A 27,964-nucleotide genomic window follows, 5' to 3' on the forward strand; every position below is an offset into this window, starting at 1 on the left:
GTGTGTGTGTGTGTGTGTTAGTGTGTGTATGTATGTATATAGTAGAATACTACTTAAGAACTAAAACTGCTATCAAAACAGGTTTTTATTTCGTTTCCTTCACAAATAAATATGCGTAGCAATATTTTCAATTTTTGTTTTTCTTTTCTTTAGCATTTTCTCATAAAAACGTTTTCCATTTTTTCAATATTTTCTGAGCAACATTTCTAGCAAAGTGATTAAATATTTTTGTTTAACTATCGTTTCATTATTTCATGTTTTCTTCTTTTTATTTTTTTTTAGAGTAAAAGTTGGTTTTTCTTTTTGTTTTCTTGTGTGAGGGCTGGGAAATGCATTTGAAGTTCTTGAGCACAACTCAATGTTCGTTAGGGTTTGTTGTTGTTTTATACTCTGCCATTCACTGTCTTGGTTTAATCAGCATGTCCTGTTTTATGTTATGTTTGGCTAGTCTAAGCAGAGAACTCAACTTACAGACGCATATCGTCATATTTGGCAAATGCTTTGCATAGCGCAAAGGCGAGTATGACCAGAACCAGGTGGGCAATGCCTGCGATGATGACGCCAATGATCAACTCCCTTTGCCGTATCAACCACTCAGTGAAGACCTCATAGCAGCCCTGCAATGAGATCAATATATTAGCTAGCAACTCTAGTGATCTGCTCAGCGTTGGCCACTCACCTTCTTATAGAAACTGTTGCTATCGCTGGGATTGGTTGTGCAGTCCTCGTCGCGTGGCACCAGCTGCGCAACGTCCTTCAGCATGCAGCAGGCGTCGGGAATGGTGCGATTGCCTTTGGTGTTCTTCCACGCCTCGGACTCGTCGAAATCATGATAGTCATTGACGCCGCAGCAGCCAAAGTTGCCCATCAGCTGGTTCCACATCAGCGAAGTGGCATCCATATTCTCGCCCAGCGTGTAGCTCGTGATTGTTGTTTGCAGAAACTTTTTGCTCTCGCTGCGCACACGCTCCTTGTAGAAGATGGCCAGGCCGCCGGCCACCAGCTCGGCGACCAGCAGCAGTATGAGAAAGGTGCCGTACTGTTGACAGAAAAAAAGAACCGCAAAACAGTGTTGGTAAATGCTTAAGAATGCGCATATTACGCATACGCCACGCTGACCCAATTTACACACAGATATATGTAGGCGAGTCGTGCGCATTGCATACAAAAAATAAAACTGACCCTGAGCCAAATGTGCAGCATGCGTTAGATACCAGCACACACACAGTCAAACACAGAGTCACACATACACACACACACACACATATGTATTTATGGAGATGTGCGCTGCAGGCCGCGCTGCCAATCTTAAATGCTGAAGGTCAATTCGAAATGCTGCTATGCATGTTTTATAAGCTCTCTTTGCTTTTAGCTGCCGCTGTTGTCGCGATGGTTTCGGGCTGATAAAGTTCCATGTTCCGCCTGGCAGCATTTGCAGCTAATGAATCTATCTCAATGAATACAGCTAAAAAAAAGAATGGCCCAATCTGTTCAGTGTGCCATGCTGCAGTTTATCATTGAGCATTTATTGCTTTTATATATTTAACATCGACTCGCAAATGGCATTTTAAAGAGACTCGCGAGACTCCGGAGTGGTAATTGGCGCACTCTCTAAAAATAAGCAATGCTAAGACAGCTTTGGCCATGCTCAGCCACGCCGGCCTTGCCCTCGCTTCAATTACTGCAAATTGCGCTCAATTTTGTGCATACAGATTTCTCAAATTTTTCAGAGCATTTCAAACGAAGGGCACAAGCACTTCGTACGCATGTGACACCCACAATTAACTATGGCCAAGCCCCAAGCTAAGTCTAGCCCCGTTTATAAATAGTGTGTAAAGTACGCGTAATGGCCAAGCCAAGCCAAGCCAAGTGATAAACTGTTTATTAATTGCCGACACACGACGAGCTCTATCGTAGAAATTTCTTTTAAGGTTGGGCCCTCAACAGATATATAGATATCTAGATATACATATACATAGATAATATAAATGTTCATGTTTATTTGTTGCTCAGGTGAAATTACAATTCCAAGCACACAAGTTCAAGTACAGACAGAGTCAAAAGTGAAGGGCTTGTCACGACACTTGTTCAGCGGCTGAAAACACGTTCCGAAATGGAAATGCCAGATGTTAAGATCAGCGAGAAGAAGGCCTACAACATGTGTGTACCCACAACTGCCGCAACTTTCACTGGGTGCCAAACGTTTTTCCAGACAACTGACAACTGCCATGAAAAGCCAATAACAAATGTCTTAAGCTATGAAAATTCACAACTCGTTTCAATAAACGTGCAATGAATAACAATTTTTGTGTTAAATGTCTCCCGCGGCGCCAATCTTGTGATGCAACAGCTCAGATTGGGCAACAGCTGAGATGAATGTAGCTACGTCTGTGGCTGTATATCTGTATGTCTATGTTACTCTGTTACTCTATTAGAATTGTATATGCAGCTGCGCAAATACTGTATCTGTATGTCAATATATGCATATATCTGTATTTGCATCTTTCTATCTGAACTGACAGAGACTTTGCTTATCTGTAGGGGTATCTCTGAGTTACTCATAGCTAAGCTGCTTTATCTTTAGCCGAGTATCTTTGAATCCTGGACTATTGTATATTCGAGATATTGTGTCTATATCTGTTTATGTGATTTATCTTTTACTCTTCTATATTTGAAATACTGTTCTACAAATTATCTATATCTGAGTTTCTGAGTATCTTTTTATATTCTATAGTTGAGATACTGTTCTGCGACTGGGATGCTATATCTGTCTCCCTATATAAAAATAAGTATGTATCTGTATCAATTGACTTGAATAAGAGTATCTCAGTGTCTGTATCTATATATCTTTGTATACGTAAAAATATATATCTGAGTCGTTATATGTGAATCATTGGTTATATATATGTTTATCTATATCTATGTATCTAAATCCGTGTAGTTTTTTTCTTTATCTGTCTATCTGCATCTGCATATTTGTGCTTCAGCTTATCTATATCTATCTTTAATGTCTCATATAATTGTATCTACTACAGTTGTCAAAAGATACGGCATCTGTATCTATATCACTCTATCGATTTCTCTCCTCTGCTTATTTTACAATAACATCTAAACACTTACCGTGGAGAGTAGACAGCGAGACTCACGCATGGCGCCCAAATAGCCCAAGAGGCTCAAGAAGAACATCACGGCTCCGATGACGAGCAGTACGTAGGCCATTTGCTCTATGACCTGAGGCTGTGTGAAGTGCTAAATGAAAAGAGAACAAGCGAATGATGAAGAAGAGTTTGTCAGTATTGCGAGAAAGGTTGGGCATGATTGAAATGGAATTTGTAGTCAGCCACTCGTCGGCCTGTATGTAAATGCATAGGCATGCGTACAATGCGGCGTATACGTAATTGTAATTAACCTTTCGACTGGCGCAGCTTTCGCAACATTTGTAATTAAATTAAATAAAGTTATCCCAACCAATTGACACACAAATGACAGCTACGACATACTTAAGTGCTCACCAAAGAGCGTGTGGGCCATAAATATCGAAAATATCTATAAAACGAAATTTGAATTGAAAGTTTCCGTCAGAGAAACGCAGTTCATTGACCAAAAATGTGCAACACCCACGCACTGCCGCAAGAGTTCAGTCAGTCAATTAGCCTTTGGACATGGTTTCAATTGCAGTTTCTCATTAGCTAAACGTTCAACTAGGACATGCACTTTGCTTGCCTTTGCATTTGTTTACTGTTCCTACCAACATTCTGTCAATGTAGGTTGATTAGTGACTCGAACTTTCGTTCAATTTGTAGCTGTGGTTGCCGCATGACATGCAACTGCGCAGCAGAATTTACCACTGTCAATAAGTCAGGCTCTCTCTTTCTCTCTCTCCCTCTATATATACCAAAGTCGAGTATTTCAAATATTTCATTGCTAGGTAGATTAGCTATGCAATTTCTCTAATGAAGGCTAACCAGAGAGCTTATCTCTTTTCATTTCTACTCCCATCCGCAGGAATGTTTGCAATTCCTATGTCACGGAAATTGCGGTTTATAGTGCTTACCAAAAGCTTAGCTCGCAATGCATTGTAATTATAATTAAAGGTACTTTTCTATACTATTCATTGCAATTTCCATTTTAAAACTAGAGCAATATAATGTAAATGTGCCTAAATACCTTTTATTTACTACCAAACTGTAGGCAGTTTATAAGAGAATTATATATATAAGGTTTGGGTTGAAGCTTTAATTGAAAGTTATTCACGTGTTTCATTAATTTCAAATCAATCTTTAAAAGCCCTCAAAGACTTTAGATTTAGTAAAATTGGAATTCGATTAACAACGTTTTGCACATATGAAATTTGCAGATAAAAATCATTTTAGAATTATTATTATTATGCTCGATTTACTCTAGAGTTTGCTCAATAAAAATGGGCCTTAATAGAAAAATGAAATTAAAAAAAAAATAAATAAATAAGATAGCTTTAAGTTTACTTATAGCGAATGCCTTAGACATAATTGGAATGTCTCAGCAACTATTTGAATTATACCAAAGTTATACTAAAATATTGGCCTCAATTTAGTATAAAAAATTCGTTTGATTTTGTTTCGGTAAATCGCTTAAATTAAATTTATTTAATTTGCTGACGAAGATGTCTCCTAGTCAAGCATTACTAAGCTCTTTTCCGTTCTATATTAAAACATATATTTATAGCTAGCTGCACTTTAATTACCCAGAGCTATTCTGTCTAATTTTCCATTGGGGCAATGCCAACAATTACTCTGCACGTGATGTTGTTTGGGGACTATGCAATTAGATTTGAGCTATACAAATAGATTGATATATCCTATATTTGGGGTTGGTTTTTTGACATGCAGTTCGCTCGCTTATTAAAAATAAAAGTAGGTAATAATATTATGATTGGGGGAGGGGGCTTCCTTCTCTTAGGGGGTTTTTCTTTTATTGGGGTGTTTCCCCCGCGACTTTCACCTGGTATTGCTTGTGAGCACTTACCTCAATGCGTTCGCTCTCGACGAGCTTGAGCAGAGCAATCAGCGAGTGCTTGTCCACGGCCAGCCATAGTCCAACTCCGAATATAATTGTGCCTAGCACCTGCAAGATATCAAAAAAGGTGTTCACAGGTAATTCACAGTATGGAAAAGTAACCCTCCGCTTAGCTTGGCATGCAAATTGTGAGCATAAAACACTGAGCGTACACAAAACATGATTGTGTTTATGTTGCTCGGTCATGTTGATTGCATTTCATGTTGTTCATGATTATGACGATAAACAACAACAACAACAACAGCAGCAAGAGCAAGAGCAACAATTGCTGGAAGTCAATGAACCGCCACATAAATGTGGAAAAAACTGCGCATGCGCAGAGATTTGCTTGATTGACTGAAGCCGCGCCTCCAAACGCAACAATTTGCAATGCAATTTAACCAAAGCTCCAGCAGGGAGCGTGAGCGAGAGACAGAGATAAAAATACAAAAATTAAATAAATAAATCGAAAAAAAAAAAACAAATAATAGAAAAACCACAACTCAAACGGTTTTCCCTTGGGAAATATTCACGCAAATATTTTTCAGAGAAATATTTGAAAGTATCTTTCATGCGTTGTTTAATCATTTAATTTGCACATTTTTTATTTCTGCTTTAAAAATTACAAAAAAAAGCTAATTCACAAAAAAAGTCTGATTTGATATATATGAAAGCACATTATATTTGTTTTTATTTTTTTATTTCGCTGTTATTTAAATGAATTTGTTCTTCTGAGAAATGCTTACAAAAATATTTGTTTACTAAAAAATTACTTACTCACGTTTTCAGTTAAAATATTTATTTAGGTTATTGATTTTTATTTGAAATATTGATAAGGAAATATTTTGAAAAAAAAAAATGCATAAAAATGATTTTCTCTGGAGAAAACATATAGAAACAAAATTATAAAAATAAGTAAAGCTATATATAGATAAATCCAAATTTTTTTTTTATTTTCAGTTTGTTATTTGAAATACTTACAAAAAATATAAAATTTAATATGCAAAGCAAATACTTTGCACACCAAACACCACAATCGAAGACCATTTTCGATGTTTTCGAAATTTTGTGGCTGTTTTTAATACAAACTGGAGCTGCAATTAGAAGAATGCAAAAGAGAATAACTCAGTTAGAATATATATAATATATGAAAAACACTAACAATGGTAAAAGTATTTCATTTTAATCATCTTGAGATGTTTCTGCATTCATGTCAAGTGCAACACCGAAAATGCAAAAAATGTTAAAGAGAAAAATAAATATACAAGAAAACTGTGTATGTATGCGTGTATGTGTGTGACAACTTTAGTTGTTATCAACTTAAATGTGGTACGTGTCCGTGCCTAATAAATTAACATGTGAGGCAAGCGAACAAATTTTCATATATGAAGTAAAACAGGAAAGGAAAAAACCTGAGTAAAAATTTAACTTTAGAATACGTTAACAGTTAATATATTTATCAAGTAATGAAGTTGTAAGACTAATCATATATAGTTTCATTGATAGCCAAATACAAATGAAACTCAAATTTCTCTATCCATATTATCTTAGCTTCTGTTTATGCTTCGCCGAGGCATTATACCCTATCGCAACCATTTTTTCAGCAATTAACGTGATTAATTTTTAACGAATTTAACTAGTTTAATTAATTCGTCATTCACTCAATCTCAGACTTCAAGCTCTGGCTGTGACACTCTCATAAACCAAATGAACTTTCTCATTAAAAGCAGCAACTACTTTAGAGCGGTTCTGGCTTAGCTATTGCCCTCTCCCTCTCCCTCTGTGTCTCTCTCTCTCGCTTTCTGTCTACCCACCTCTCTCTGCTCATATAAACACGCTTTGACGCTCATAGGCACTTTTCTTTTCAGCTGCCTGTGTCAGCAGCAGCAGCATGCTTCAGATACCCTATGCTCTAAGCTATGCATAGGCTCACTTGTCTCTCCTAGCTCGTATATGAATACGTACATAAATATTTGTCTATGGGCTAATCAATTGTTTGGGCAGCGTTTGATATTAGCTATTCAGCGTAGCACATACAAAAACAAGTTCTATGAACTATATTCATCTGCTCCAGCGTCCATAGAGTATCTAAGAGCTGCGCTCGTTCGCCTCGAGCACTTTCAACTTGTTATAAACATGTTTTGCTGCTTTACCTAGTTCTATGTTAGCGTTTATGCTGCGCAATTAACGAAAGTTTATTGATCAGGAAAACGCTTTAATTAAATGTGCATAAGCGTGAAGTTAGCTGCGGCTGTGCGTGAAGTTGACAGCGGCAGTGCGTGAAGTTGGCTGCAGCTTTCAATTTATTTGGCTTTAAAGCTAACAAATGCCAGAAAATGTTGCTAATGCACAGATTTTCATGAATTGCACAATGCATAAACGCAGTTTGTATGTGTCTGTGCGAGTGTGTGTGAGCGCACACAAACAATGTCACGAGCCATTGATGCTAGAAAAGTAGAACAGTCGGCGGCTCAGAGGCTGCGGTGGCTTCTGCTGCTGCTGATTTTTCTGTTGTTGCCAACTGGCAAACATTTTGCTTGCCAAGTTTGGCCTAAAAGCAAGTCAGCTCCTTGCTGCCAGCACCTCCTTCTGTTCAGATAGCATAATCCTTTGGCCACACACAGACACACACACACACACATACACACAAAGTGTAATCCTGTACAATCCGAGTGCAGGTACTAAAATGCTTAAAGGTTTTATGCTGCCATACACTCAGAGACAGAGAGAGAGGGAGGGAGAGGCCGAGCCACAGCCCTGATTATGGCCGACAGGCCGACAACCCAACATCCGGCCACCCACTCAACATTTAAGCAAATTTTTCTGTCTGTGGAAAATTTGTTGGCAGCAACAGCAAAAAAACAGGCCAAGTTTTTAATTGCTTTTTTGCCCATTGTTAGGCGTAAGTTGAAAAAACTCTCTCATCTTTATGAATTTACGAATTTAGGTACATGTAAAATGTGACTTCTGATTGACATTGAGAGAACATGGCAAATAATTAATATGAAGCTCAGCAGTATATTTTGCTTAATTAATGATTAAATAACCTAATCTCATTTCCATTTGTCTGCCATTTGCTGTGATAAGAGCACTGGGGCCGCAGAGCTTAAGCACACACAGAAGCCCTCAAAGGGTTTGCCGCACAGTGCACTATGCTGCTCACATATGCCAGGCAAATGGCTAAGTGCTTATCATTAGCACACATACAGGCACGCACAGACACACACACATACACACACATACATACATAGATGTCTCATATTCTTGCAATTAGCTTTGGCGCATAGAAAATTTTAGCACATTTTCCCACAGCTAATCAAAGAGAGAATCCAAAACTCAAATTCCAACTAGAGGCATATTTAAATATCTATTTCTCTCGCTCTCTATCTCCCTCTCTGTCTCTCATCTCTACATCCATCTCTGTTTCTATCCGCCTTGCCAGCTCAAATATCAAAATTGGCATACAGTTTTAATTGAGGTCCTCCGCTCTGCACTCTAATTAAGTCACATTTTGTGCACATATTTCCAGAGTTGTAAGATAACTGTAAATACAAACTATATTTATAATTCACATCTAACTGGAATACAATTCGATTTAGCTGCGTGTGTCTGTAGCCAACAATATGACAGTAAAATTGTTGCATCTAAGCGAATGTTGACTGTACAATGCTCGTTCAAAGCTTAAAGACGTATGAAAACCTCAACTTATAGCTTATGGATCTATAGGAATATATGTTAATACATGCATATAATTTTATGATTTGCATCAAGCTCTCAATATACTATATATATATTATATATGACTAGTTTCGAGTCTATCTCTACACAAGCAGGCAAGCAGACAGCCAACCCGGACATTGCGCACAACCAATATGCTCTCTTTGCACAGCCTGAACGAGCATGAAAATGAATTGCAAATTTGATGGCAAAAATAGGGGAGCTATTGTTGAGCATTTGTCTATGATGTGCGCAATTAAATGCTTGCATGTAATTTAATATTTTTTTATTATTCGTCATAGAAAGTTGTCGTACAATGCACATTTTGGGAGCTGGTGGTGCAGGAGTGTGGTTGGCTTGGAGTGTGATTAAAATTTCTATTACAATGATGCGATGAGATGAGATCGAGAGCTGAGAGACTTGTGCTGGTAATTCATTTGTTGTTGCGCCTCGAAATGGGTTAAAGAAAGTCGTTAGTTGTATTAATTAAAAGGCAAAAGTTAAAAGGTTTTCTACTTCTTCTTCTTCTTCATCATTTTTGTTGTTTTTGCAACATGTGGAAACTTCTTTTACTACTTCTTGCTCTTAGCGCACATAGTACAAGTTTCGAAGTCTAGTTTTAGACGAAAATAAATGATTTCTTTGGACTCTTTTGGACTCGTTTCGTTCTCATTGAAAGCAGAAGAGCAGAAGCGCTCAGTCGCACTTGTCACGTCGCATCGTTCGCTTGCCAAGAATTTAGAAATTGTATTTATTGACAATGCTTTCTATTTTGAAACGAAACTTCAATTCGTTCGGCTTGAAAAATAGAATAACAGAAAAGCGAAGAAAATAAAAACAAACTCTCATGCTCATGAAACCAAAAGTGCTTGCAGCTTCTTTTTCTTTTTCTGCTTTTCCATCGGCTGCTTCTGCGTGAGAAAGACATAGCTGCTTTTCTGCTTCTCTTTGGGTGGCTTGTGCCTTGTGTGGCAATTAAATGATTTACTGGATAATGAGACTTAATTGGGTCAGCAGGGTCTACCCATGATACCTACCTGCCTGCATGGCTTTCTATCACCTCTTCCGTTCCCACACACGAAGCAACTGCTAAAAATCTGCACCGTTAAATGCAGTTGGCTTGGGATAATCCCCACTCCACTCCACTCCACTTCACTACTAATTAACATATATCATACTCAACTACTTCATTTAGTTGGCAATTGCAGGCATGTGGGAACTGTTAGTGCTTTAGAAAAGAACGAAAATCCAGAGCTGTCTCTCTGCACATGCATAACTCTTTGTGAAGGGGAACAGAAAGAAGAGAACTGGGGAGAGCTAATTAAAAGTTTTGCTTTATGCATAGAACTTGTTGTGGAGCATCCAAATGTATATAATTATCTAATATATAAGAGAGTTGTTCATGAATGAAACACTGAATGGAAGACTGATTGATGAACAGACTGAATGACTAAATGACTAACTAAACACATGAATGGTCGACTGGATGATGACACTGACAGACGAACATGCTGACTGAGTGAATTGAGAGCCAATCCGATTGATCTGCTTATTGCCTTACTGATTGATTGAAGATATAAATGATTGGCTGAGTGAAAGACTGCTTAACTAAGTGATTGAATGAAAGATTGACTATAAAAAATTGAACTAAAATCTGATTGATTGACTTGCTGATTGACTGACTTACTGATTGATTGACAGGTCAAATATCTAATGAACTTACTGATTGATTAACCCACTGAATGATTGACTTAGTAATGAGTGACTAAATAACTGACTTTCAATCGGTCACGACTAACGGCCTGACTAATTGACTTTGATTGATTCATTTTATGATGCTTATCAGCTCGAGCCAGCATTGACCGACTGCAGATAAGGCAAGGGCTAAAAAATTACAACAATTCCGCCTGCAATTTGTCATGCATTCATTTCAGCACCACAAACTTATTCAATGTATGCAAAAAGTTTAATATGAATTCTTATCTGGATGGCAGCAAAAATGGAATTAATTTTCATAAATTTCAGGCAAGGCACATTTTGCTTATCTGTGGATCAAAATTTGCTGCAAATATCTTTGACAAAATCCAATTTGTTTTTTATCACATTGAGCCAGGCATAAAATTGACAAAAATATATATAAATAGCTCTGTGCTTGTATGTGTCTGTGTGTGTGTATTTTAGACTCTGAGATGTTTGTTTTAATATGCCAAAGTTGAACCCCAAAATTGATTGCCAGCCCCTGTGTCTCCGCAGAGGCTGTTGCAAGAAATCCCAATTAAAAATACCCAAAACTCAACCAACTGGTATTAAAGTCATTTAAAACAGGCGATTTCGAGGGTTTCATTTATTTATTTTTATTTTTCTCTGGTATTTGTTACCGCACGGGCCGCATAATCAATTTAGTTAAAAATGTATATACATATCTCGCTTAATTAATGCAAAGGCAAAAAACAAATACAAAAAAGCAAAATAAGCTGTGCCAAAATGGACTAAAAATAAGCAAACGACTACGTAATACTCTTTCCGGATACAAAAACAAAACAAATTTATCAAAATTCATTTGTATTTGAAAGGCCCCAATGAGCGAAGCATATCAGGAGTAGCTAACGAGAAGTGTATAGTCTATAGCTCATCTATGACTATCTATAAAGCTCAAGTCTTGGACACCAACAAACGCACAGCAAACCAAACGTTGCGCAAAGCCAATATGCCCGCCTTTCACTTAGAAACTTTATTTACGTTGCGGCTCGTTAGCCTTTTTGCATAAAAGCATATTTTTGGCTGCATAAAATTGGAAATATATTTGAGCGTCAATTTTGCGAAACCCTGAAAAGGATGGCACTGAAACGCAGTTAACTAAATGTAAATATGACAAATTTTAATGTTGTCTTTAAGGCAATTGCTTAAATTAAATGTTATTTTGTTAAATTTTTCCTCTTTTTTGTTTGCCTCTTGTCTTTGTGTAATGTCATTCAACTTGTGCAGTTGACAAATTGTTGTTAGTTGTTTGATTGTTGTTGTCGTTGTTAGTTGTCGGTTCGCTTATATAACACTTGGTTAGGCACCAAGTTAATTGACATAATTGAAGGTGCTCCGGCACGAGTTTGCATCTAAGGTCTGCCCAAGGCGCTGTTCGTTTGTCTTTGCTTTTTGGGTCAATGGTCGAGAGAAGCTCGCAAAAGGTTTGCTCTGTTTGCCATTCGCTTGTCACACGTAAATCCACACGTTAGAAGACGACAAAAAATATGAACACAATCGTGAAGCCGGGCAAATTTTAACACCTGACACTCGACGGTCTCCAGCTCCAACAGTCTGTGCTCTGGACCGTGGCATGTGCCCAAATGCGCACACAACGCAGACGACAACGCCCCAGCCATGATTACGAGACCAAACACAGTCATCTGTCGCATGGACAGACAGAAGCTGGACTGAAACACTGTTTGTTGGCAGCCGTGCAAACGGACGGGTTGCCAACCCATGTAGGCAGCCAGCCAACCAGCCAGCCAGCCAGCCAGCTAGTCAGTCAGTCAGTCTGTCTACCCGAGAGACACAAATCGAGCTATTTAGCAACGCAGTGCGAGATTTTTTCGGGTAACTAGTTTTTATGTTTGTACTACATACAGAGCATTTTCAGTAGGGGTATTCCCGACTACTACTATGCTCAATATAGTTTTGATTTATAAATGAATGAATGGAACTTGGGTCAGAGAATAGAAAACAACTTATAGAAGGTATAAAATGCTAAGTAAAACAGATATATATATAAACTGCAGATTGTTCAAGAAGCTGTCTCGATTCATTTGGAACCACCCCCTGTCCTGAAGTAACTTGCTTTTCTTTAAACAGCTGGCTTAGCTCATGATTCGGATCATAATAAAAAAATTATTTCGAATTCAGGGCACGAACTGGCTTAGCTAATAACCAGTTTGCAGCCTAGATATTGTGCTCATAAGTAGAAATAAAAGTATAAGACAATTTCTCATTAGAAATATAAGTAAAAGTAGAAGGAGATGTAGAAGTCGAAGTAGAAATCGAAGTAGAAGTCGAAGTCGAAATTAAAGTAGAAGTAGAAATAGAAATATAAGTAGAAGTCGAAGTAGAAGTAGAAGTAGAAGTAGAAGTAGAAGTAGAAGTAGAAGTAGAAGTAGAAGTAGAAATAGAAGTAGAAGTAGAAATAGAAGTAGAAGTAGAAATAGAAGTAGAAATAGAAGTAGAAGTAGAAGTAGAAGTAGAAATAGAAGTAGAAGTAGAAGTAGAAGTAGAAGTAGAAGTAGAAGTAGAACTAAGAGTAGAAGTCGTAATTGAGGTAGAATTAGAAGTAGAAAGAGACGTAGAAGTAGAAGTATAAGAATAATTAGAATCACAAATATAAGTATTAGACGCATTTTGGGCTAGACAAATAGCTTGAAGAGTATCTTCTAGTGCATCACTGGAGTGGCTCTTCGTTGGTTGGTAACAAAATATTTGTTGAGCTGCTGGCTCATCAAAATTTTAACGTGTTTTTGGGTGTGGGGCGTATGGGTCGAGCATTAAATTGGTCAAGAAATAAAAGTCGCGTAGCAACGTCACAGACAATGACCCAATTTGAGTTGAATTGCAAAGCAAATATCAAATTTTTGGTGGTTTTAATAATTAACCATTTCATATGGAGAAAAATGTTATAAAAATAAGCAAATATTTGTTTATGCAGGCATTCGGTAGAGCGTTTTCTGTTTCTAACTATATTTTATTTATTTTTATATTTCATATGCTTGAAAAGTGAAACTTTCAGAACTAGACGAGTTTTTGGTTTTGGTTTTGGTTTTGATTGCTCATTGCGCGTTGCCCATTGCTCATTGCTCTACTTAATATTTCTGGTTAATGTTGTTGTTGTTGTTGTTGTCGAACGAGTTATGCCGCCTGCCATAAGCTCTAAACGCTGTTGACATACTTCCATACATTTATTTCACTTACGATAAAAAATAAGGAAAGAAGCAGAAGCGAATGCTTATGTCAGTCGCATCGTATTTTATTTTTCTTTATTTTCGTGCCACATTTTTCACTTTTCATCAATAAAAATGAGCCTCTTTACACATTGTCTGTGCAACACCTAATGAAGGTGAATGAACAATTTGGTTGAGTGTCAAGTGAGAACGAAATTGAGCGTGATGCACGTAGAGATACCCTATGAAAACCCTTTGGATGTGAAGAGATATCGAATGAATGTTGTAAAGATGATCGAATAAAAGCTTTGGGCATCTGTTTTAATGCTGAGAGATACCCAATGAAAACTGTTTGTATTCTGATAGATACCCTGTAAAGAGCTCGAGATTCTGACAGCTGTTGAGTTACACAAACATATCGTATAAAGATTTCTGCAGATACTCCCTAAACAGCTCCATAGGTACTAATATATACCCTATGAACTGAGCTCCATTAAGCTCAAATAAAACTTTGTTAAGCTGCACCCAATAATGTGTTGGATGAACGGGCAGCAATTGAGTTGAGTAAATTACGCATACGCCATGTGAGCCAATCATAAAAAGAGAGCAATGAATTTCTAATGAGGCAATGGAGCAACTACAGCAACAATAACAACTGCAACTGCAACTGCAACTAACAACGCCCTCTGTCACCGCAATTCATAACAGATGCAAATAAATTTCCATTAAAGTTACAGCTGACCCTCGCACCGCTCCCACACCCGATCCCACTCGAGACTGATTGAAGAAGTTTTTTCTAACTACATAGAGCCTCGGGCATCTACGCGTAAAGGTGCCCACACGTACATCATTTTAGATCATTTACATTTTGAGTCATGCAGCGGCAATTGCAGCAACAATAACAGGAAAAGCAACACCAACAAAAAAGAGCGCAGCTGCGGGTCTCAAAAAGAAATATTCACACATTAATTTCTATAAAAACTCTCGCATTTAATTTGCGCCCAACTGCAGTTCGTGTGTATCTGTCAGATACTTTGCTCTGGCCTGTGTATCTGACAGATACATTCGCCAGCGACACTCGCTGTGACAGCCAGGCAATTGGTTAGGCCTCTGGTTGCCGTTTTGGATAATATTCGCTTATTATTTAACTTTCTTTTAAGCTTTTTGGGGCGTAGTTCAATGCGCTTTCAACTTATTTATCTTGCGGCTCGGCAACTTTCACGAATGGAAAACCTTTGACTGGCTTCCTTCTGGCCTTTTCGGCTATGCGATATGTGTCAATGCGTATTTGAAATTGTTACTCGCACTCGATTTCGTTAGCCAATTAGCTCTGGCAGCCGAAAATTTCGCAATATTTTACACTCGCCTCGCCTGGAAAATGCAGCTGGAAAAATTGTGAACGTAAGTGTTGGGAGTTGGATTGCACTGTGGAGCCTTTTGGGCAAAAAGCGTGACAAAAAATCAATATTTGAATGAATACAAATTTCATCAGAGTTTTAAGAGTTTGCAACGAAATGTATGCGAAACATTCCACTGTGCGACGCACCATATCAAAAAGCCAGTTGCTGTTGCAGCTAGTTGCTGCTGTTGCAACCAGCATGAAGCATTGCCGGGCGTTGGCAAGACACACGCATACACACATGCACACATCAAAAGTTTCTGCTGCAAATTTATGTGGGAGATTTTCAAGCAGCAAACTTGGCTAAAACTTCCTGCTTTTTTAAGTTTTAGATCTATATAGATAAGCTAATATAGACAGCTATAAAGTTCTTTTAATGCACAAATAAAGTTTTCTAAGTTGAATGCACTTGCTGTGTGTGAGTGCAACAACTTTTTGCAGGCACTGTTCACTGGGCGCCTACATTGCATCAGCTTGCAAATATGCGGCTGACTATGGAAAAACCTGAGCTAACTGCGCCACACATGCGCAATTGCTAGCAGCAGCAACAGCAACAACAACAGCCAACTGAAAATAGGGCTTAAGTGTGACCAGTTTTTTGGGCTTTAGGCCAGCTTTAGCTGTCCGTTTGTCTGACTCGTTGTCTTTCGGCTATGATTAAAAATAAAACCCAAATTAATATGCATTGTTGCAGTCGCCCATGTGGACTTTCACTTTTTGTGTTTTCATTTACAGAAGCAACAACACAAACAAACAAACAACCAGAAAAAGACACCAAAAAAGGTAAAAGAAAATACTGTGTAATCTATGCCCATGTTTAAGTCTATCAAAAATTTGATTTCAATTACATTTTATAACTTCTGTTTATTTGGGTTTAAGCCAGCAAATTGAGACATATTTTCCGAATTTCGTTCAGCTGATTGCTGTCGCCAGTTACCTGTGCTACCTGAAGAGCTGTCATAACAAACGCTGCAGTTACGCACACTCAATTGCGCAATCGTCAATTTTTAAAGCCATTTCATTGTCTGGCTTTTTCATGTTCATGCGAAAGTAAATATTTTTATATTTTATGCCATTTCCTGTTTTTGGAGGCCTTTAGTAGTTTGATTCATTAATCAAGCGTTTGACAGCGCGCATTAAAGGGGGCACTAAACGATGCCAGCACCTGTTACACACCTGCTTCGCAGTTACCTTACGAAATGCCACCCGAAAAGAAAATTGAACTAGCTCTTATTTCTCTTTTCTGGTTTGACCACAGGGCACAGGGCTTTAAGCTGTCTTCGATTATAATCTATTTAAGCCTAAGCTTAAGCCATTTATTCAGTTAATTTCTCTGTGTAAGCTAAATTGTAATTTTTTCTTACCTCAATAACTTTCATTTTCGAAATTGAATTTGATTTTAGTCTAGCTTGTTATATAAGTCTAATCAAGTTGAAATCTTGCATAGAATATAGTTCTGCATAGCAGTTGAGCCATCTATTTTTGCATCTAAATTTATAAAGCGGTTTGCGCTGCCTGCTTTAGATCGACTCACTCAACACATAGCTCAGCCCAGCAGCTAGAAAGTAAATTATTTATTATAGCTAATTTATGAGATGTAAGTAATGTAAATAATGTATGCATGGATGCACTTAAGTACATATTTTAGTACCATATACACATATATATAAATATATATATATATAAAGATCTCTGAATGTATGCTATGTACGATCATCTGTAGGTATTCGTGTTACTTAATAAGATAGAAGCAATATATGCACGTATATGTATATGTATGTATGTTCATAAGTGTTTTGGAATGCATGTGTGTATGCGTGTATATATGTTGGAATTTTAGCTAACGTATGTATGAAACTAAGTTCCCTTGTTCCCTTTCCAAATGAAAGTAATGTATGCATACATCATGCATACATATGTGACTAGATATGTATGTATGTCGGCATGTACGTTTTGTAAGCATTTTATACCAAAGACTGACAAGAATTTAGTCTAGTAAACACTTAAAAAGACTGACTTTCTATGCGATTCTCATAAGTTGAAGTAAGCTAGTTCAACACTTTCACAAGACTTAATTGAATTAAGATTGTGCTTGAAGACAATGAGCTGTCAAGTGAAATGTTTAGAGATTGGTCAGTTAGGGATTTGGAACTGTTGCAACAATGACAAACTAAAGCTAATCTAATCGAATGCGGCGCTGTGGCAACTCCTAAGCCACAAAGATAATGAGTGGGAGAGAGATAGAGAGAGAGACAATAAGAGTGATTAAGCGAATGGCTTAAGCCCTAAGGTCATAGCTGGAGCTAGAGAGAGAATTGCAGCAGTTAAGTGCAACGTATTCGATTTCCGCTAAATGGGCAGCACTGGCTCTAAAGAAATAGAAATATCTATAGAAAAAGAGATCTAATGGATTCGCAGTAGTTACAATGAAATGTAGACCCATGATTTGTGCACAATTAAGAAAGGGAAGTTAGGTAAGAGCTGGTGAGAACGACAAACACACACACTGATGGCTGGTTGTGTGTGGGTCTTCCTGCAGACAGGGGCTTGATTTTTAATTACTGACCAGTGCAGTGAACTTGGGGCAAACATATCACAATTGACTGCGGCTGTGGCTGCTGTAATTGAAGAAAACTTTGTAATTTTAGCTGGCTGTGAGAAATGGCAGTGGGCGGCGGCGATTGCCTTGGGGCGTGGCGTGTTAAGCTTAGCTGAACTGGCCTGGGCCTGGGTGTGAAAGTCGCAAAGAGTTAGGGCAACAAGTTCGAATTACCATAAAATATGCAATGCGCAACACGCATCGTGACCGTAACCCAGGCGCTGCCTGACTGCAGATACATTTCGAGCAGATACATTTTACAGATACCTCAGAGTTGATCACCTTGAGTTCGTGTTGTAGCATATTTCATGTCAGTTTTATTGGCGCTGAGCAGCCATTGTTTGTATGTATATTTCATATCAAATTTTGAAACTCAGCGAAGAAGCTTATCAAATTACGTTAAAATAAAATAAACGTAACGTAAAACAAACTTTTATGTGGGTCAAAAGTGCAAAATGTCGCCAAATTGGCTCTTAGATTTTTTCTTGATATTATGGCTACTTTTTGACGGCGAATTAAAGTGCCGCCCCTTGGCAGGCTGGCAGGCTGGCAGGCATGCAATCAGGCACTCAGGTGGCGCCCTCTGGCGACCATTGCGACTTCCTTTCGCTTCGTTGCGGCTGCTTTTATGCGATTCCCTCTAGCTCCGTCTCGCTCTCTCTCACTCTCTATACTAATTGAATTATGTTGCACTTTTGAGCCTGAGCCCTGACTTCATGCTTGATGTGTTCTTCTTGCGGCTTGCAACAGTCTTTTTGTTGTCTTTCTGCGGATGTTTGGTAACTGAATTACCAACGAAAACTTTGCCACACATTTGTCTATTTGATTGGCAACATTTTACAGCGACTGAACTGCTCTTCCTTTCACGTAGTAATTATTTATATGTATTTTTATTGCACAGCTGTGTTATCTAATAATTATTTATTTTTTTAATCGGCAGCTTTGTTCGAGCAACTGCTTTTAATGCACGTTTTGATCGCTTAATCAATTACTATCTGATTTTAAAGGCCTTTTAATTCCACAGATTAATCAGGTTTTGATATCTCTGAATAGCAAGCGTGACTAACAGACTCTCTAAAAACACAGATACAATCTAAGGACTACTTAAATATTTATAATAAAGCTCTGATTATAATTATGAGAAAAGTAAAATGTCAAATATTTATTAAGCTTGACTTACACTCAACAGGGTATTATTACTGCTATGCAAATTTGCAATCGTCTTCTGTTTAGAACCGTTTAACTAGCTAATTGCAAATGGAGCAAAAAAAGCGAGTCCACAAATCTGGCAAAAATCAGCACAAAAGCGAAATAATAACAAAAAACGATTTTGTCGATTCTCGTTTTTTTCTCTACTTCCCCCCGCTTTCCGTTGCTTTTCAATAAACAATTTGAATTGCTTTAATGATTTTTCCTGTTTGATAAACTCGTTCGGTAGCAGCAGCAGAGGGTTAGGGCGAGAGAGAGAGAGACGGAGCACGAGTTTCAAGATCAAAAAGCGAATGGCTACAAATGCGCAAAAGAAAAGAACGATAAGAAATTGCAAGCAAGAAATACAAAACAGAGTAACAACAACAACTGCAAATGGGCAACGGAAGTATTTGCGAGCCTTTCACTGCACCCAAAAAAAAAAGACACAAAGTAAAAAACGAAGAGCAGAAGAAAAGATTGTGAAGACCGCAAAGAAATGACGCGTAAATGACAATTGAAAAGTGGCACAAGTTGCAACGGTAAATAAAGGAGAGGGGCAGAGAAAGATGTCAAAGGAGATGGGCATACACAGCATAGGCGAGAGGGGGAGGCAGCAGCATCGGCAAGCTGCGAAGAGCTAGAAGGCAACGACGCAAAAGCGTGTGCGTAACCACCACTGAGCCTCGGGTTGGGCATTGGGGTGGCTGGTTTGGGTGTGGGCGATTAAAGTGGGTGGCTGGGTGTCAGCTGCTGAGCACAGAAGCAGCAAGCTCTCTGGCTATGCTTGCTCTGCTCTTTTGATTTATGCATGCACACACACACGTATACACAAATATATATATATAAAAAATACTAAAAGTCAAGCTTACCTGAAATGTGTTTAGCACGCGTTTGCTAGCGAGCTTATGGAATATTTAAAAAAAGGATGCGTAAAGCGTCGAAGGTCCTGTTGATGTGTTTGCTGCAATGATTGTGGGAAATTTAGAGCATTTTATTTTTTATGATTTTGCGTTCATTTTATACACATATATGTATGTATATTTTCTTATTCTCAAGCATTGTGTAGACAGCTGAAAATATTGTATATATATTTCTTTTAACCTTAGCCAACAAATTATTGTTAAGTTTTTTGCTTTAGTTTTTCGTATTGATATCAAATTAGTGTTTAAATTATTGTTTAGAATATTTATAGGAACTAAAAATTCATTTTCATTGATAGTTTCAGTTCAGTTTAGTTATGGATGTTTTAGCTGGGATCTATTTTGATTGAGCGCGCGCAAAAAATTATACACAAAATCAGCAGCACACACACAAAATTGCAGGCGTGTAGGCACCCAAAAGAGACGCACCGAAAGCTTGGACGAAGCGTATGCTGGAGGCTGAGAGCAAAGTAACAGCCAACTCCCGCTTGAGCGATTCCAGGCACACACACACTCACACAGAGACGCAGCGTCCACGACAACTGTGATGACAACAATAACAACAACGATTCCGACCACGACAACAACTACGACCGACGGCTGCAAACTGCGATGCTCGCTTTCAATATAGCCCCGATTCGAATCTGTGAGCGCTATGCTATGTCAACTGTTTGGCCCGTGCACGCGAACTGAAACTGAAGTGCCCAACATCAGAGCTGGAGAGCTGGAGCTCAAAAGCACAAGCTCAAAGAGCTAAAGACACGGGCGCATACAACAAATTTTTAAAAGGGGTTATAAAGAAAATGTTGAGGTCAAGTAAATACTATAATGGGAGTTAGGTATAGTCAAATATATGTACATTTATTTTAAAACATTTTATTGCAAGTTACATTTATAGTTCCTTCTGAAATTGTCCACTATTTACTTCTTATTACTGAAACATAACAAAAGCCCTTTTTGCCACGCCACTGGCCGTCTGCACGGCCACATGCATAAAAATAGCAGGTTGGGCCAGCTGAAAGCTTCTAAGCAGCAAACAATAATAAGCGCGTTCACAATATGCAACGACGAGCTTTCGAGGTGAATTGACAGCTCTGAACAAAGAGCTTTTAAGTATTGCTTGTGGTGGATTGAACAGACAACAGCGTTGCCAGACTGTTGGCTATGGCAGTTATTATTTTTAATTTGAAAATTGTAAGAGCTTTTAGCAAATTGTTAAACAACTCAACTTGGAACATTTAATCAAAAAAAAAATAAATAAATAAATAAATAATTAAATAAACAAATAAAAATAAAATAAATAATGACTCATGTGGATAATTGCTTTGCGGGTGCACCCCAGGATTTTCTCATATGTATCACAGTGCATAAAGCTGCAGAGACGGGCTTGCCCAATGGAGAGCTTTACGTGAAAATATGTTTAGATAAAATGACCAAAAATACAAAAACCCAAACGAACACCGAAAATCCATTCTTTAATGAGGTAAGCAGCAGATAAAACTATATAGAATTAATTTATATTTCTTTTAGTATTTTGTATTCGAGTTCCACTGTACGCTCGCAAAGCTTTTGCGACTGACTGTACTCTTTGAGCTGAAAAGGTATTTGATGTACAAGAAGAATGCAAATATGGGTGAGTTGATGATTGATTTGCATAGCGTATGGAACCAGCCGAATCACAGCTACTTCAAGCGATGGGGGCGACTCGAGGTGCCCCTTGGGGAGCAACCCTCCAAGGAGAGAGAGCGCGAATCATGTGGCTATCTCCAAATCGACTTGGCCATCGTCTCGCAGCACAGCGCTTTGAAGACGATTCCAACTACGGACGAACATGATCAATCGATCAAGTGGCCAACTCATCATGACTTTGACGACATTAAGAGGTTAGAGAGATGCAAAGCTCTTAATTACCTGCTAAATAAATTCCTATAGCAATCTCTTAGAGGACGTCGACTCAGATACATTGAGTAATATTCGTTACTTCATCCGCTTCTATCGAGGCATCTTCACGAAGCGGAATAACTACATGATACAAGTATCGTTTGCTGGCTTCAAAGTATCTGCATTAATGCATCGACTTAAGCTTTCGTTTTTTTAAAGTACAGATTCCATCCTTTCAAGGGTAAAACGAATGTGGAGAAGAACACAGCGACACCCGTGTGGAATCAGGAGATAAGCTTTGCTTGGGTCTACCCCTCTTTGGCCCAACGATTTCTTATCTTGATTATGATGCAGGAGCATATGCAATGGAAATGTATAGCCGAATATGAGATGATTTTTGATGAAATTGCCTTTGAAGGTATGCTCTGAGCTTACTCACGGACTCCAAATAATTCAATCTAGCCTCTATTCACTTCATTTACGGCAGATAAGCCCTCTTTTGGGCCAACGTATCTGCATCTGTATGATCCCATTATTCCTACGAACTATGTGGGTCGTCTTTTGATGGAGCTGCGTTCTGAAAATCTGTCGGAAGGACATCCCTCGCATGTTGTGACTACACAAACGGTGCCTGGTCCAGCCCACTGGTCAGACCAGCCTTTCGTTGTGGAATTCCTGCCCATTCTCGGAGACCATATACCCAGCAGTGCGCATCAGTATAAATTTGTAGTTAACCTAGCAGAGTTTGTGTCGAATGAGCTGGAGGGCTCTCTGAAGACGCCAGCGGGCAAATTTCGTTCGCAAATGCAAACGAAATCATTTCGCCAAGAATCGCCATTTCAGTCTTGTATGTTCCGTATCAACCTGCCCGATAATCGCATCAAATTTGAAGCTGATTTCTTTATGATTGATATATCCAACTATATGGTAAGAGCTTTGCTATAAATGTTAGCCAGATGTCTTCAGCCTCTCCTACCCAGCGCTCCGAGCTGGCCACCTTTAAGGTCTTTCAGCTCAAGTTTCCCAACAGCTTGCAACAACAGACCAGATGCCTCAAGTACATTATCAACAGCATCCTTTACAAGATCGAAGAGAGCCTCGATTTGCATCGCTTTGACTATGATATGGGTGAGCAGTGCACCACCTGGGACTTGAACAGGCAACAGTACGTGCTCACCTACTTCAGGAAGGCTCCCAAGGAATTGCGCGCATTGCGACAGAGACTGAAGTCGAGCTACTCACCGAATTTGGACTCCACCATTGTGGACATAGTAAACGAGATGCATCGTCTAATTGGGGAAATAAATTCGCTGTCTAATTTGATGCACGTGCAGGACGATTGGCCGGAGTTATTGCTCAGCTTAAGCGCAGGTGGCAAACAGGTTGGGGTCTGCCACCTAAACGCCAAGCACTTTCTGAATCTGCAAAAGAGAGAGGTCAACCAGGCAAGCAATCATTGCTGGAAGGTGAAGAGCTTCCTCTTTAAAAGCAGCAGTTGCCCTCACACCTGCTTCAATTGTGGCTGCAATGCTGGCCTAGTCCTTGGCTGCATTTCTATAGTGCTCGACAGTGAACGGCACGAGTTTGCTTCGTGTATTGCAGGCGAGTGGACCTCGCCCTCACCCTATAGCTGGGTGCCGAATGTGGGGCATACGTTCTTCCGCTGTCACATCTACGTGCATCAGGCGAAGGTGCGACCCGGCAATGAGAATAAAGTCGAATGCAATGGACACGTGCGCGTTCTGTTTGCATCGCAGGTAGTCGAAACGTATGGAGCTAAGAGTATCTGTTCGCCCATTTGGGATGCTGTGATCACCATCAATGGCTTGTCCTTGCCGGGTGACATTAGTTGGTATCTGCAGAATCCGCCGATGCTAGCCTTGGAGTTCTTCAACTGTCAACACGAAACTGTGGGCAGTGGCCAAATCGTGTCAAATGTGATCACTGCGGATCAGAGCGACGAGAGCAGCCACGGCGATGAAAGCAAGTATTGGGGTCAGGGTGCTCTGCAGAAGTTGCAAAAGTTAAGGAATGTCACTCCACCTCCTCTGAAGTGGATTTCCGTGGCCAAGAATGGAATGGTCCAGGCTGAGCTGTTAATGTCTGTGGAGTTGAAGCAGCTCGTTGGCGATAAACAGGTCTTCGATAAAGAGCCGGAGCTGACCACAGGCATACCCCTGACTATCAGACCCAACATGCTTAACTACGTGTGAGTCTTAGTAACATTACTTAAACACACGAAATGCTTGAATACCCACGGCACTAGGCTCGAGGTTATTTTCGTTGGACTGCGCAACTATTCGAAAATGGGCATGAGCATGGCGGGCAAACGACGTGCCAAGGTCATCATGGCCGATCTGGTTTTGACTAGTGGACTGTCCACTTCGCGGGTGAAGAACAGCATCAACTTCCTGGTCGCCTATGCCTCCGGCGTGGTGGTGGGTAACCCTAAGCTTAATCTGAACTACTCTTTGATAGCTATCGAGAACCTTACAGAATCTGCCCGATCAACAAGAGTATTGGCCAGCTATAATAGCCACAGATGTGCTGGTCAGCACCTTCTCCAATGAGTCTACCTTGGGCGCTGCTTTGATACCTCCCTCGCCGAACTATCTACAAAAGAATCGGGTGAACAAATGCACGCAAAAGTCAGCTGAGAGTTCCGCGGCCAATTCCACAATTGTTATACATCAGGATGATGACACGGAAGAGGACGAGAGGATCAACCCATTGGAGAGGGAAAACATATTCTGGAAACGTTTTAAGATCATTTTTGGCTTACGCTCCGCTGCCTATGCCAACAAGAATGCACTCAGCCTCTACGATTGCAGGGATTTGAACGAAGTCGTGGATACACAGTTCACGTGGTGGACAAAGTTCTACAATTCCATGTGGACTGGACGCCAGGATGGCTTGAACAAATGCAAGCACAAGTTGATCATCTACAATGGAGAACTGGAGAAGCAGCCACAATTCAGTTTTCTCCAAGATTGGGCTGTGCCCGTGCCGTTGGTGCATGGCGTCAAGCTTAAGAAGCATGCCCCACCCAAAGAGGATGTCTATGCCACACTGAAGCTGCAGATTAAACTGACGCCTTGTGAGTGTGCGAAAGCTACGGATGCTTTTGGCGATGGGAATATTTTGCATCCTTTGCCGGCTGCTCTAAGTCCACGTGAACAGAATCTAATCAAGTCGCTTACCGATGTAGTCAAAATCCTAGTCAGGGTTTACATAGTACAGGCTCTGCAGGTGAGGCCTCGAGATTGGTTTTCCGATTCGGACACGTATGTGCGCCTCACACTGGGTGGCAAAATGGTCTCGGATCATGCACACTATGTGCCCAATCAAAGTAATCCGGTTTTTGGACGCTTCTTCGAGCTGAGCACAACGCTGCCCGCCGATCCCATACTGGAGGTGGGCCTCTTCGATCATGACAAGCACAAAGATGAAATTATTGGCTATACACAAATCGATCTGGAGGATCGTTGGCACAGCAAGCATCGCGCCACAGTGGGCATTCCACTGGAGTACTCACGCTTTGGCTACAACCAGTGGCGCGATACAATGCCGCCCTCCCAGCTGCTGGCCGACCTCTGCCTACAGCGCGGCATTCAGCCTCCCTACTACTACGGCAATGTGATCGAGGTGGACGGCATGCTCTTGGGCGATGAGACCGTCATTTCAAAGTGTGCGTACTTAAGCTGAGTTCTAGACTTAAACTAAATCTCTTGTCTTTAGCGGAGGAGCTGAAGGAGCGACTGAGCTTGACGGCCCTCCACAATATGGACAAGTTGCCGTCATTTGGCTACAAACTGGTGCCGGAGCATGTCGAAACGCGTTCCATATATAACGACAATAGTCCAGGGGTCTTACAGGTAACCATATAAGACTGATTAACTGCTTGACTGATTGATCGAGCAAGGGCTTAGCCTATTAAGAAATGGAATAGAGTAAGCAAAACTTTGGCTTAGCTTTAATTGGAAGCAGGGCCAAATAGATAGGGTATAGGCAGTTGCATATGGGAAAAGATTTGAATTCGCTACTCTTTTGCCTTTTTTCAGGGCAAAATCCAAATGTGGTTAGAGCTGTATGAGGCGAGCCTGTTTCTGCCGACGCCTATAGACGTGACACCCGTGCCGCCGTTTGACTATGAGGTGCGTGTTGTGGTCAAAAGCTTGCGCAATATTCAGTTTGGGGATACGAATATTTTTGGCAAATTAATGAGCGATATTTACGTGATTGGGTAAGGGCTGCAAGAGGGTTAGGCTGGGATAGGGGTGCGCAAGCTGTAAACGATATTCAATTAAGCGCATTTTGCATTTTGTGCTCTTCGGCAGCTGGTGCCAGGATGCGGGCAAGTACCAGTCGACGGATATACATTACCGTTCATTTGCGGGCGAGGCTGCATTTAATTGGCGGATGATATTCCAAATGAAATACTCGCCCAACGAGGACATGGTAGGTGCTGCTGCCGCTCCTAATTGGCAGATGTAAAATAATATGCACCGCATAGATAATGAAGCACCTCATTAAATCTGCTTCGCAGATGGTCATAAGGCACACGGGCGGGCTGCAAGGCGAGGAAATCGAAATCAAGAAGCCACCATTAATCTATTTTCAGGTGTGGGATAAGGATGTCTTAAGTCGAGATGAATACTTAGGCGCCCTGGAGCTCAATTTATCCGATCTGCCCATGCCCTATAAGTCCGAGAGACGCTGCAAACCCTTTCCCAACTCCCATCCGCGTATCAATCTATTCAATAGAACGACTGTTGAGGGCTGGTTTCCTCTTGTCGACAACCAAAAGAAGTCAAATGCAGAAGCCGAGAATAGGGCGGTTATGGTGCGTATGATCTATAACTCTCTAAGATATTCGAGTACTCGCATCTATTATCTTATCTATCTATCTTTTTGTTTCATTGCTCAGATTTAAGATGTAAGATCTTTAAGATCTTTGCATCGTATCAGATCGTTATGATTTGTTCACTATCTGTGCCCCTTTCTCTTCCTCTTTCTCTCACTCTCACTCTGTTTCGCTCTAATCGAAATTGTATTTAAAATTCTAGGGCAAAGTACAGCTGCAGTTAGATGTCTTAACTGAGGCTGAGGCCTCCAATACACCTGCGGGCCTAGGTCATCAGCCGCCCATGGCGCTGGAGGCACCCAAGTAGGTTTACGCAAACATTTTCACATCTTCATCGCTTATGAATTTTCTTTTCTTTTACAGTCGTCCCAAAACCTCGTTTAATCCTTTGACACATCCCTTCAAGTCCGCAAATCTCATTCTGTGGCCCGTCGTACGCAAATATGTTTACTGTGGAATCTTCTTGATGTGCCTTGCTCTGGGCTTGACTCTGTTTATTTATAATATGCCCACCCAACTTCTGAAAATACCCCTCAAATGATTTTCCATTTTCATTTTACAACTTTTACAATTAACTAAATTTTTTCTTTTGTTGCATTGGCTTTTTAAGTGTTATTAAATATCGAATGTGTTGCCTGTAAGGCGTCGCCTTCTGATTAATTAAATGCAATTAGCAATTGCTGGAATAAGTATTTGCTGAAAAGGCATTCGATTGACCAGCGATAAGGCTGCCCAGATACATAGTATACCATATATATATATACATATATATATATATATATATATCTAGATGCTTATATACGTGGTACATATGCCGTTCAGACTTTGCAGGTTTCCACTGGGGATGGAAACGTGAGCACGCCTGGGGTTTCCCGGGCTCACAGAGAAGGCAAGACGGTGCGCGAGTTGGAAGAGTGAGCTGAAATCAGTTGATTGAAGGAAAAGTTATAACTGGGAACTTAACTGAGTCATTTAACAAAAATTGTAAGAATAAATAAGTATAAAAGTTGCTAAAAAATATATAAAATGTAAATAAAATATATTATAAAAATATTTTAAAAATGTGAGCAATCTTCAATAGGAATTGAGGATTAAAACTCAAATAACGTTTTGGTAAGCTATTAACTGAACTTATCTTAGCCCTTAAATTGCTACTATTATACAGAAATATATATAAACAGAGAAATATTAATATATATATGCTCAAAATCCAATGTGCCTTAAGCTGAGCTTTAAAGCAAATTTTCTTCTGGAGAATATTTTAATTTAGTACGAATCCCAAACAAGAATGTGGGTTTGGTTTTATTGTCAGCAATAATTTTTCCACTGTAATTCATTACTTGTGTCAGCTATGATAAATATATAGATGTATGCCTATATATATATATATATATATCATTATATCAATCCTTTAAAATCATCTAAGTAGCACAATTT

The 27,964-nt window shown here is 39.6% G+C and overlaps 2 protein-coding genes across 2 annotated transcripts; one reads left to right on the forward strand and one right to left on the reverse strand.

The window, feature by feature from the left end:
* Positions 1-171: 171 nt before the first annotated feature.
* On the reverse strand, positions 172-20,466 carry LOC111592734 (tetraspanin-18). Its single transcript, XM_023305126.2, has 7 exons — positions 20,212-20,466; positions 19,732-19,823; positions 6,016-6,128; positions 5,005-5,103; positions 3,121-3,249; positions 680-1,039; positions 172-617 (listed from the first exon to the last, which is right to left on the reverse strand). Exons 3-7 carry the CDS (start codon positions 6,079-6,081, stop codon positions 468-470), a joined length of 804 nt encoding a protein of 267 aa, XP_023160894.1. The 5' UTR covers positions 6,082-6,128; positions 19,732-19,823; positions 20,212-20,466; the 3' UTR covers positions 172-467.
* Positions 20,467-21,048: 582 nt separating this feature from the next.
* On the forward strand, positions 21,049-27,068 carry LOC111592732 (fer-1-like protein 6). Its single transcript, XM_023305124.2, has 14 exons — positions 21,049-21,265; positions 21,313-21,665; positions 21,715-21,838; positions 21,904-22,081; positions 22,151-22,590; positions 22,644-23,872; positions 23,930-24,101; positions 24,160-25,351; positions 25,402-25,538; positions 25,725-25,906; positions 26,001-26,121; positions 26,210-26,506; positions 26,730-26,830; positions 26,891-27,068. Exons 1-14 carry the CDS (start codon positions 21,086-21,088, stop codon positions 27,066-27,068), a joined length of 4,884 nt encoding a protein of 1,627 aa, XP_023160892.2. The 5' UTR covers positions 21,049-21,085.
* Positions 27,069-27,964: the final 896 nt, after the last annotated feature.

Source organism: Drosophila hydei, unplaced genomic scaffold (assembly GCF_003285905.1).
Source record: "Drosophila hydei strain 15085-1641.00,03,60 unplaced genomic scaffold, DhydRS2 tig00008135-arrow-pilon, whole genome shotgun sequence".
Lineage (NCBI taxonomy): Eukaryota > Metazoa > Arthropoda > Insecta > Diptera > Drosophilidae > Drosophila > Drosophila hydei.